The sequence below is a fragment of the Aedes albopictus genome, chromosome 1 (assembly GCF_035046485.1).
Source record: "Aedes albopictus strain Foshan chromosome 1, AalbF5, whole genome shotgun sequence".
NCBI lineage: Eukaryota > Metazoa > Arthropoda > Insecta > Diptera > Culicidae > Aedes > Aedes albopictus.
The window spans coordinates 282,385,064-282,398,202 of NC_085136.1; the positions used below are offsets into that span (position 1 = coordinate 282,385,064).

A 13,139-nucleotide genomic window follows, 5' to 3' on the forward strand; every position below is an offset into this window, starting at 1 on the left:
ACAACTCGGTGTTACAGCCGAGAGGTATAGTAAGTGCCTCTCAATCAACGGACCAGAGTTCGAATCCAGTTCATTATTTTACTTACATATGTTTTATCTCTCGTTTCGGCTCTAGCGTTTGCTAGCTCGACTTTATTTGTGATAGAAGACGTAAATTTGTATCAAACGGGCCGCTCCTTTTATGTGCATCCAAGTGAACTTAAATATACATGATTTTTTCTAAGAGTGTGTATACAGTTTTCACTCCGTACTTCAACTTTGACGATATCTATGGCCCAAACCAATGGGTGAAAACAGTTCCAATTTTCACCACATCATGACCTATATTATTTGACGCTCCAGTGAAATTGTCATAAAGCTATTTCACTTTTCACTAAAATGCGAATTTTTGAAAATAGTATGTAAAAAACGACGATTTTCACATAAGTTACCATAACTCAAAAAGTGTAATTTCTATTATTTGAAATTTTGACCATAGATTTTCAATGTACTGATGATAAAGAGGTGAAATTTTTAGTCAAAAAGATTGATAATTGCCAAATGTGGAGCGGACCTGGTGTGATCGTTAGAACACTTGACTATCACGCCGAGGACCTGGGATCGAATCCCACTCCCGACAAACTCGCAAAATGTGAGTTCTTCCTTCGGAAGGGAAGTAAACTGTGGGTCCCGAGATGAACTAGCCTAGGGCTAAAAATCTCGTTAATACAGATAAAAAAAAAAATAATAATAATTGCCAAAGTTACAGAATATTAAACATGATGGATATTGGGAGAAAAAATCCGCTCGGTGTTTTTGCCACTGAGTGTACAGGGGATACTCAAAATAACTGGGACAGGTAAAATTTTCACTTTTCAAAAAATGTTCAACTCGCTGTAACTTTTCGAAAAAGGCATCAAATATTCTCAAATTTTTACAGCAAGTTCATCAACTAGTTGTGTATCAGTGGTCAAATTTTTGAAAAGATCGGGATATTCTACACGAAGTTATAAAGGCTCTAGAAAAAGATATAATTATACGATAGCCAACTTTGAGCTGTTATATCTCCGGATTCAATGAATCGAATGCAATGAAATTTTGATCATTTATGACTTATATAATAAGCTATTAAAAACTTTTGACAAAACTTAAAATTCTTTACACGAAAGAAAATTATAATGATTAGAATATTTTTCTAATATAACACCAATTTATCCAAAACTTCATCATCGTTTCAAAAATCGAGATAGTAATTATAGTTTATTTCAATTCCCTCTAATTGACTTGAATATATTTATGTTTGAAAGGAACGCTACCAAATAGTCGGCATAAAATTGAAAAAGTAATGGGATGCACATGAAAAATAGATACACTTACTAAAAAATCGTGGAAAAAATAAAATCGCTATAGCTTTTTCCTTGTTAAAAATTTCAAGTAAAGTCAAATGTTTTCCAGAGTTCATTATATAAGTCTTGAATGGTCAAAATTTCATTGCATTCGGTTCATTGAATCCGGAGATATAACAGCTCAAAGTTGGCTATCGGATAATTATACCTTTTCCTAGAATCTTTATAACTTCGTGTAGAATGGCTCGATCTTTTCCAAATTTGAACCACTAATACACAACTAGTTGATAAACTTACAGTAAAAATTTGAGAATATTTGATGCCCTTTTCGAAAAGTTACAGCGAGTTGAACATTTTTTGACAAGTGAACATTTTACCTGTCTCAGTTATTTTGAGTATCCCCTGTATATGGAGCGAACTCACCGAATTTACATTTAACAGAAATTATAATGATTATACACAAAGATCCAGCAATCAATTGCATTTTCTTTCCGAGAGGGATGATGTTGAGTCCCACAATCTGGAGTTTTTTTTTAGTTTTTTTTAATGAGACATACAGCTGTGTTCATAAAAAGAGCAGTGAAAGCCGTTTTCCATACAAAATGACCAACTTTGGCATGCTGTAACTTTGTTCTCCTGAGTGATTGAGCTGAAAATTTGACAGCGAACTACAAATATGGTGAATACTGTAATAGCAAAATCTGAGAATTTTCAAAGTACGTGGAAAAAAACTAAACACAGCTCAATCACTCATATGAGAACAAAGTTACAGCATGCCAAAGTTGGTCATTTTGTATGGAAAACGTCTTTCACTGCTATTTCTAAGAACACAGCTGTAGTAGGGAAGTTTTTTTTAGGTGTTTTGAAGATTAAAATATATAAAAAGATTTGGTGTTTTTTCGGACTTCAGTCACAGAAAAAGCGTTGATTATTCTAGATCATTGCCTACGTTTCGATCCTGTGTTTGGGATCTTCATCAAGGCTCGATATGGATATCAGGACCCTGATGAAGATCCCAACCACAGGATCGAAACGTAGGCAATGATTTAGAATAATCTACGCTTTTTCTGTGACTGAAAGCTGAAAAAAATACCAAGTTCCCGTGAATCGTGTCAGTCCCCGTAAGAAATTATAAACAGATTTGTTCAAAAAACCTGACGAGTTGGCCCAATCTAATAAAGAGTGATAAGTAAGTTCTAAAGGTAGGTAATCTGGGCATTAATTTTTTTTTACGCCAATGGCGCAGCGGTAGGTGATTATTGTCCTATGTATTTTATTAAGTTAAAAGTTAAAGGAGACAATTGTGGGTTTCGGTGATTTGTGATCACGTTTTTTACATGCATAACATAGATCATTAAAAAATTCTGCAAAAACCCCTAGCGAATCTATGTATAAAGTTTTAACGGAAACATAGTGACTAATATGATGAATGATGTATTGTTTGTACAAATATTCATCATTTAAATTTTCTAAACGGTTTATCGCAAATAGTAATCACCATCACAACCCAAATATGACTTAAAACAATAAAGGTTAGTACTCACCAAGATTCTTCCGGTAGTGGTTTGACCCGAGATAAGTTCGCCGGCCCAGTCCTTCGCTTCGGTCATAAACGTACCCTCGAAGTCCTGCTTGCCCTGGCGGGAGGCCTTCTGCTCCTTCTGTTTCGGATCATTGGGCGCTAGCTCGGGCTCCTTTCGACAGCACAAAAAGGCAAAGGCCCGCCATAAAAGCACAACAAGCAGTCCAGCCAAAAATGTGAATATACTTGATAATAGAAAACACCACCATTTCCGCACTTTGAGACACTCATCGAGGTCGGTCGCAGGTAGCTCTGTGGTCAACACTGCTGCCTCCTCGTCACAGCCCGACATCCCCTAGCAGATAGCGGTCGGGGATCCGTAACGTATCCGTCGTCGTACTCCACACTGGTCGCCCTTTTCCTAATCATTGGACATTTCACAACGGTTTGCCACCGCCGCCGCCGCTAAGTCACTGATGATCTAGAGATGCCGTCCGAGGCGTGAATAGAAGATCCGATGCGCTTTCACTTCTACATTCACTATACCTGGTTTCCGTTGATCCGCCACTTTTGAGTTTTATTTTTGTCAATCTAGCAATTTTTTTATTCCTTATTTCTTCTCTAATAAAAACTACAACTATGCACTTTTATTTCACTCTGATGGGATTTATGCTCCTGCAAATGAAAAAAGGAAAACAAAATTCACACTGATGCAATTTCATGCTCTCAAGTAGCATCTTCTCGATGGGGAGCAGATTCCGCAATCTCAGACTTATGCTCTTTGCTCGCAGCCCAGAATCTCCCTCGTACTGTTTTCGTATCCGCTCTTACAAACGGGTCATCTCGCGAAATGTTTTCCCTGCACGCATACACACTCACATTAAAAAGGTTTTTCCCCGATCTTCATATTTCGATTAAATTCTTCTTCTATTTCAAGTGTGCTTGCCCGCACTACGTGATGATATCATTTTTCCGACTTTGTTCTTCACCGAGGCGCTGTTTTTCGATTATTTTACACTGTTGATTATTTGAACGATTTATGCGCTTTTTTTACAACATTCTAGCACATCACATTATTCATCCGGTTCAGCTTCACCATTTTATGACCTTCTTCATCATTGTCCCAGTTCTGTCGGGAGGAAGCAAAAAAAAAAGCCAACTTGAAACTTGGAGCCATTTCAACTCGAAACAACACAGCTGGAAATAAACTGAACAATCCGTTCTTTGCCAATCCAAAAGTAACCGCACACAGTCCACGAATCTCTTCCTTTCGGTTTCCTCTTGCAAATGGTATCGATTTTGGAAGCATTACATCCGCCGATCCAAGCGCCATATGAGGGCCACCAGGCTTTGGCAGTGAACGTTGCCAAGTTTGGGTTTATTTGCTGGCCTGGCACAGCATGTTTCCTTTATGTAATTGTGGTATTTACACACAGCTGGCAAAAAGTGCAACGTTTGGCAGTTCTAACTGCTCAGCAGCTTATGCTGAAGCAATGGGGTCAATTTTGGCACTACTACTTGGAGCGAGTAAATGTTTAGCGGAAGTAATGGTAACGCTACATTAAGCAGCATAACAAATATGCAATGCGAAAACACTCGAAAATTGCCCTTAGAGAATTAAAAAGGCAGTAATATAAGAAATAAAAAGAATATAAACAAAAAAAAACGAAATTTTAAAATATAAATAAAGAAGCAAATGTGTTGTAAAGAAAAGTATTAGTCAATGACATACTGATGATTAATAGGATGAGAGTGAGCCAAGGAAGAAGCCCAATCTGAGTGATAACCACTACTGCTAAGAACTAGATCAAACGTTTTAGTTCTGAAGGGTTTCAGAAAGATTTACATTAATTTGTATGAGAACGACCTTTGCGTTTGTGTTTTCATCCTAAATGCAGTTGGCTAATAAAAATCCCAATGAAGTAGGTACTGATTAAATCGGCAGGAATATTGCTTTGATCAACCCAATTTAAGTTTACGATCGCAACAAGCGATTGATGGCACTAAATTGCCTCATTTTTATGTGTTACCTGTACCTAACGGCATCGTAAAAAGTAAACTTACAAACGATAGTAAAATAAGAACCGTTCACGAGGAATATATACAAATGAACAGAAGCTTCATGGTGAGTCTGTTTTCATAGGTTTAATCATGATCGCTACGAATTGATGAGAGCCGATAAAAACTCGCAGCATGTATTTGTAATTAGAGCCTTCATAGACACTTCATAGGAGAAAAAGTTACCATGCGTCTCCATCGATTTGAAGCATCGGAAATCGATTGAGCCCCAAATAAATGAACTGGTTAAAAAAAAGAAGCATCGGAAACACAAGTAGGGGACCAGAACCCATCTTAACCTTTTCAGTACTCGCGCCAATTTTTGTAACGCGAGCAGTCGCGCGTTGTACTTTGTACAACACCCATACATTCTGAAATATCTAGGGATCCTGATTGTTTAGAGGAGTACTGTCTTTGGCAAAGTTGTTGTAAATTTCATGGGCTACTTGATGCTGACAAAGTTTATTCGTAATACGTCCACTAGGCGGCGCTGGTGAGCAATATCATGTTATATCTTATATCTCAGGATCCTGATGTCTTAGAAAGATGGTGTCTTCGGCAAAGTTGTTTGGTAAGTCAACGGCTTACAGATTATTGGCCGTTTAATTGGAAATTCCAAATTTCCGCTACTGAGCAAATAAACTTAATATCCTATGTATCTCGGGAACCTGATAACTTAGAAAGAGGGTGTCTTCAACAAAGTTGATTGGTAGGTCAAGTACTTACGGATGATTCGCAATTTAATTTGAAATTTCATCACTTGGCGGCGCTAGTAAGCACGTAAATATTATATATTATGTATCTCTGGACTTTTATTACTTAGAAAGATAGTGTCTTCGGCAAAGATGTTTGGTGCTTATAGATGAGTGACAGTTTGATTTCAAATGCCACCACTAGGAGGCGCTAGTGAGCATGTAAATTTTTAATCTCATGTAGGATCCCGATTAAAAAGGCACGGGACACCGTCTTCAGCCAGAGGCTGTACAGACTGAACAGAACTTAACACTAGACCATGGACACGACATACATTACATGCACCAGTGGATAGCATGGTGCGGTTACATGCTTGGTAACGCTAACCGAACGGCCACGAAGCTCCACTTTACTCAGAAAGATGGTGTCTTCGGCAAAGTTGTTTGGTAGATCAAAGACCAAATGGAGGAAAAGTTACCTCTCGTGCTGACCTTCTAAAAGATCGAAAACTTACAGATAGTTGTCCGTTTTAATCGTAATTTCATCACTAGATGACGCTAGTGAACATAAAAAATGTATATGCAATGGTTCTCAGGATCCTGGTTACTAGAAGAGAGATGGTGGTTTCGACAAAGTTGTCAAATAGGTTAAGTGCATATGGTTGATGGGTCGTTGAAATCAATATTTCGCCAGTAAGTGGTGCTAATGAGTATGCAAATTTTATATCTTATATATCTCCGAGTCTGATTACCTGGGAAGTTGATATCTTTGGCAAGGTTGTTTGGTAGATCAAGGGCTTTCAGTTGATTGACCATTTGATTCGTGCTTCTGCCACCAGAAGACGCTAGTTGTAAATTTGCAAAATCATGAACGTGTTATTATTCATCTAGAAAAAAATCAACTATGTAGCTGTAAATTTTTATACTTCCCAAAGTTTTTAAAATTTGAAAATTACACAACTAGTTGATTATAATTTGTTTAAATTTGCACTTGATTGATTAATTTACCATGAAGTTAAAGCGCTTAGTAAAATATTCAATATCTGACCGTCGTATTTCAATATACTATATCTTAAGGTTGTCAATGTCACGGGATAAGTACATCGATCCTTTATCCATTAAACAACAATGTCGAAGACATCATCTTTCTAAGTAATCAGGATCTTGAGATATAAGAGGTATAAAATAAGAATGCTCACTAGTGCCACCTGGATGTGAAATTGCACGTCATATTTGTCTTCATCAGTTAGTGTTTGATCTACTAAACAACTTTTCAGAAGACACCATCTTTCTAAGTAATCAGGGTCCTGAGACATATGAGTTATAAAATTTGTATACCCACTAGCGCCACCTAGATGTGGAGTTTCAAACCATACGGCTCTCCATCAGTTAGTATTCGATCTACTAAACAACTTTGCTGAAGACATCATCTTTCTAAGTAATCAGGATCTCGAGATATATGAGTTATAATATTTGAGTACTCTCTTGCGCCACCTGGATGTGGAATTCCACATCATACTTGTCTTCATCAGTTAGTGTTTGATCTACTAAACAACTTTGCAGAAGACACCATCTTTCTAAGTAATCTGGGTCCTGAAATGTATGAGTTATAAAATTTCAATGCCCACTAGCGCCATCTAGATGTGAAGTTTCAAACCAAACGGCTCTCCATCAGTTAGTGTTTAACCAACCAAACAACTTTGTCGAAGACACCATCTTTCTAAGTACTCAGGATCCTGAGTTATATGGGATATAAAAATTACATGCTCACTAGCGCCGCCTATCGGTTGAAATCTGAATTTCTCAGATCACCTCGCGAAGGCCCTTGATATCCCAAGTAACTTTGCCGAAGACACCATATTTCTAGATCATTTAGATTTTGAAATACACTAATTCACATTCAACTGTCTATCTTATCTTAAATAAAGTACGTTCTTCATATTGCGATTTTCAATTTTCCGCATTATAAGGAGTTATACTGTTTTCAAAAATGGTCTTATAATATTCCAAATAAGATTCCTGTAGAATACATTTGAAGTTGACATCGATAGAAAAGATGGTTTCAAAGTAATAGTCGATAATTCTCATGTGTTGTACAAAGTACAACAGCGCGATTAACGGAAGGTTAACCCATATCCGCCCAGCGTCCTATAAATAGGACAGTCCATTTGATGTGAATATCACCAGAATTATGCACAATTTTAGAATACTTTCTTCAGAGAAGATGGTCTCCACACCCATACCTTCAGTAGGTCGGCTCAAGAGGCACGTTCTCCTCCATTTGGGAAATTTGCGCCATCATACCTTGCTCATAATGGACAATATAGTTTGTGACTGGTTCACTAGGTGGCGTAAACGATGCTGCAAAGATTACATACTGTCGCGATCTATGAGCTTCATTTCCAATGTGAAAAAATAATATTTCCCTGGAATCTTGACAATGGTTAATAGTTTATAGTTCATATCTTCGGCAGAGTTGTTAATCAACACATGCAAAAGTTGATGTAGGTATGATTGTATGTTTACATGCTTGTATGTTTATATGTTTGTATGTTTGTCTATTTGTATGTTGATATGTACATGTACATACATATGTGTACATATGTGTATATATGTATGAATGTTCCGGCATAACTCTGGAATGCGTCAAGAAATTTCAATCAATTTTGGCATAAACATTCCTTAGGATGTGGAGGTGGTATTAGGGGTATTGGAATTCAAGATGGCGGTCAAAACTCCAGAATATATGTTTTTGAACGGCAATGCTACTTCGGATACTATGCAATATGGGTATCTATCTATCGGACTTCATAAGTAGAACTAAAAAATGAATATCCGACGCTATTTTGAAATCCAAGATGGCGGACCATATCCAAGATGGCGGACCATATCCAAGATGGCGGCCATGGAATTGTAGTTTGATGTATAATACCACGCAATATGGATATCTATCGATCTGGCTTGATGAGTAGAACTCAAAAAATAATATCTGACGTTATTTTGAAACCCAAGATGGCGGACCATATCCAAGATGGCGGCCACGGAATGGTGGTTTGAGCTATGATAGTATGCAATATGGGTATCTATCGATCGAGCTTCATGAGTATAAGAAAAAAAATCGATATTTGACTCTATTTCGAAATTCAAGATGACGGCTCAGTCAACCAGTGATTGTATAGGATGTTGCATAAGATGATAATGTGGAGGCGATATGCGTACATTTAACAAGGGCCTAAATGGAGGCATGTACGCATATGGCCTCCACTTTATCATCTTATGCAACATCTTATACGATTACAGGTTGTCTAGGGGACCATATCCAAGATGGTGGCCACAGAATGAGAGTTTGAGCTAAGATACCATGAATATGGGTATCTATCGATCGGGCTTCATGAGTAGAACTCAAAAATGAATATCCAACGCCATTTTGAAACCCAAGATGACGGACCACATCTAAGATGGAATGGCAGTTTGAGCTATAATACCATGCAATATGGGTATCTACCGATTGGGCTTTATGAAAAAAGGGTAGAGGGTCATGGTAGATGGTAGGGTAGCGGGTAGGATAAACGGTGGAGCATACGGTCGGGTAGAGGGTTTGGGTGAAGGATAGAGTAGAGGGAGTGTAGTAGAAGATTAAGCTAGAGGATATGGTAGACGGTAGAGAAGAGGGTAGGATGGAGAGTAGGGTTGGATGTAGGAAAAATGTTAGGGTAGAGAGTAGGGTGGACGGTACGATTAAGCACAATATAGACTAGAGGGTTAGGGCAGTGGTTATGGTAAAGGATCGTTTAGAGGGTAGGGCAGATGGTAGGATTGAAGGTTATGATAGAGCGTAGGATAGAGGGTTGGAATAGAGGACAAAGAAGATATTAAGGTAGAAGCTAGAGAATAGGGTGAAGAATTGAGATGAGATTAGATGAGCTGAGGTTCTTTTTTGAGATACCTTCAGGAATTCATTCCAGGATTTCTTCAGGCATTCCTTTCGAAAATCTTCCCAGGTTTATTCCCGGGATTCCTTCAGATATTACTTCCGAGATTGCTGTACGGACTGCTCCGGAGTTCTCTTCAGGGATTTTTGCAGGGGTTGCTTTGGAAAATCTAGAAAGGATTCTTTTAGTTATTCTTTTCTGCATTCCTTCAAATATTTGTGCTGGAATTCCTTCAAAGATTCCTTCCAGGATTCCTGATGTTATTCTTTAGGGGATTCCTCCAGAGAAAAAAATATTAAAAAATTAATGTTTCTTCCGAGATTTTTTTCAGGTAATTGCAGAACATAGAGACATTTTCTATGGTTCTTTCAGGAATGCCTGCTCAGCTTCTGGTCGGCATTCTTGTCATGATCTATCTAAAGATTTCTTCAGGTATTCTTTACGGGACTCCTTCAGGAATAACTTCAGGGATTTTTGCCAGAAATCCTGAAAGGATTCTTTCAGAAATTTTAACCAGCATTCTTTCACGGATTTCTTTTGGAATTACTTCACAGATTCATTTTAGTACACTTTCAAAGTGTTTTGTCGAAACATATTCAAAGAATCCTAATGGAATTCTTTCTACAAGCCGGGATCCTCTATCGGGATTTATACAGCAATCCCTCTCGAGATTTCTTCTGTGATTATTTCAGGGATTCCTACCAACCTTTCAGCTGAGATTCCCTTAGAACTCTACCAGATATGCCTCTCAGAATTCCTTCAGTAAATCCTCCCGGGATTCCTTCGGGGATTTCTACCGGGAATGTTCTTCTCCCCAGCGTTATGTTTTCAGACTTTTGTACGTAATTCTGAATTACAATTGGTAGATCGAATGAAATTGAATTTTTGAGTAGTTTATCATTTTTCATGTAGCCGAAAGACACATTATCTTTTCGATGTATAACTTTGATAGTGCACAGAATAACACCATAAAACCCACATATTGTTCACGAATAAAAAATCATGGAGTAGTACAAACATAAATGGAGAAGCCATGTGGAGTATAACTGGTTGAAATTTTATATCCAACATGGAATGATGATGGATCTTAGCGTGTTAGTGGATTTTTTTTTCTCTGTTCGGATGAGCCACTGCGACCAGTATTTAGATCTTTTGTGGCAATGCCCGTATCCTTAGTATTTAGTGCATCTCGTACTACTCCATTGTCATTGAGAGGCAATGGAGCATCGATTTCTGTACAGAACTTGTTTTGTTACCTCAGAGGTTCGAGAAATCGAATGTGATGGAAAAGTACCTTTTACACAGGGAAATAAATCCCTGCGAAAGTGCGCCCTTAATCACACATAATCGATTCTATTTCTGAGAAAAACAAAACGGTAGAACTGATATTTATCCATGCAATGGAACTCTGGCTTCATCCGTGTCTTGCTCCTAGTTTAGTCCCAGGACAACATTGAAAAACCCGGGGCTTTAGGCTAGTTGCAAAACGCTGTCAAATTAGAGATTGTGTTCGGTAATAAGAATTCACGTGAGTCCTTGTCCAGTACTTATCCGTCCTTAGTAGGTTATTACGCAGTTAGATACGCAAAGCATGTTTATTTTCCTTACATCAAGTGTAGTCTCGGTTAGGACAAACCGAGTCTTTAACTATCCGTAAGGCAAAATAAATGCAATTTTACAAACTGTCACTAGTAACAAGGGCTTTGTACCATGAATGCTTATTACCAAAACGCATTACCCTAGCTTAACAAGCCTGATGTCATCAGGGTTCAGTTTGGTAGATCTTACTCCGTAATGCAACCCAAAGGGGAGATCTACCCACCTGGTGTGGTGGTTAGAACACAAGACTATCACGCTGAGGACCTGGGATCGAATCCCACTCCCGACATACTCACAAAATGTGGTTTCTTCCTTCGGAAGGGAAGTAAAGCGTCGGTCCCGAGATGAACTAGCCTAGGGTTAAAATCTCGTTAATACAGAAAAAAAACCATTCATCCCTCCGCACGGGTCGCCTGATACCTTGGAATGAGGTTTCCTGTTTGGTGGACTTTTACCCCCGGAACAGGGGGTCCGTAATGCTATTCTAAGCCGGCAACTACACGGGCAGTGTTAGTGGAATACCTGTAAGTACGAGACACCGAAGACGACCTGATAGTTGAGGTCGAAGTACAAGTTCTTTTTCGATTCTTTTTGAGTGGTTATCATCTCCCTCACTTGTTTAGAGCTGTATTGTATCTATACGGATCCGAGTATAACGATAGCGTAGAAATTGTGCTGAAATAGAACTCGAGAAAATTGTCAGATATTGAGGACCCACAATGAAGAATTTTTTTGGAACTACACCGTAGACTTCCATTTTTTTCGTGAAATCATGCTTATTTTATTGGAAATTGACCTTTGATAACAAATTTATTTGAAAATTTAAATTGTGAGACACCTTGGGCGTTAACGGGTTAAGGAAAACCATTTTTACAACTTCTAGAAAGATTCATTTTCAACTGGTTTGCTCAGTCTAAGAAAATTCAAATCAACTGGTTTTCAAGGGTAAGACTGTCTGGCAGTTTACATTTGCGAATGCCGCGAGTTTCATTATGTCTTTCTTGTTCACGATTTTTTTAACAAACAAGGACCCATATAGCCGATGTGGTACACGCACGAGTATTCAGCACGACCATGCTGAGGGTAACGGTTCGATTTCCGGTCGATCCAGAAACTTTTCGACAAGGCAATTTTCTTGACTTCCTTGGGCCACACACATGCAAAATGGTCATTGACATAGGAACCCCTCGAATAATAACTGTGGAAGTGTTCATAGAACACTTAGCTTAGAAACAGGCTTTGACCGAGTTGGGACGTTACGCCAAGAAGAAGAAGAAGTACCACCATTCTTAGCTATTAGTCTGTCAACTAATGAAATCGTTTGTCCTATGTGAGTCAACTAACACACAATTATCAAGGATAGAAAGACGAGGTAGGGTATTGGTTCCCTTATTAAGCATGTGGCTCCCATTTTCATCCTACGAAAAACAAAGGATTGAAGCGTTGTTTGTTTTGTTTCTTATTTTTGTATTTTTTGTTAGAAGTGAGCACCCATGAAAACAAAAAGAACGGAATCAATCGGTGCCGTAATCGCTTGTTTTCGAATAGGATGAATATGGGAGCGTGAGATTACTGATGGCACACATACCCTACATAACAAAAAAAAATCCCACAGCAGCCGCCGTAACCGAAAATCGAAGCTCTTGTTACCTTTCGTAGAGGCATAGCAAATAGCTGAAGCTTGAGATTTATCGCAGCAGGCGATAGTAGGTAGCGGAGCTATTAGGGTGAATAAGGTGGGTGGGGTGCCACAGCAATGCCTTCACTACACTACCAAAGTACAATGCCATTCCAGCTCGTCGTCAGCGGATTTTCCTTTCCATTCTCCGAGGGAGCTCGTCTCAGAAAACAGCGAAAAAATGGATGCACGCTGGCGATGGAAAGTAAGGTTATTTATCGATTAGCGATAAACCGATGGAAACAGAGCCATTTTCGTAACACTATGCAGCCATTCAAAAGACTTGTGAAAAACATGCACTAGGATAAATTCGATGGAAAATTTGCTTATTTG

At 38.5% G+C, this 13,139-nt stretch overlaps 1 protein-coding gene across 40 annotated transcripts in view; it reads right to left on the reverse strand.

The window, feature by feature from the left end:
- The window catches only part of LOC109398458 (calcium-activated potassium channel slowpoke), a gene marked incomplete at its 3' end in the record, with an annotated part of 197,830 nt that overhangs the window by 166,717 nt on the left and 17,974 nt on the right, over positions 1 to 13,139 (reverse strand). For 39 of the 40 annotated variants that reach the window (XM_062846869.1, XM_062846866.1, XM_062846868.1 and 36 more), the window contains 1 exon segment: positions 2,870 to 3,522. In XM_062846869.1, coding sequence (XP_062702853.1) covers positions 2,870 to 3,199 — 330 coding nt within the window. 40 annotated transcript variants of the gene reach the window in all.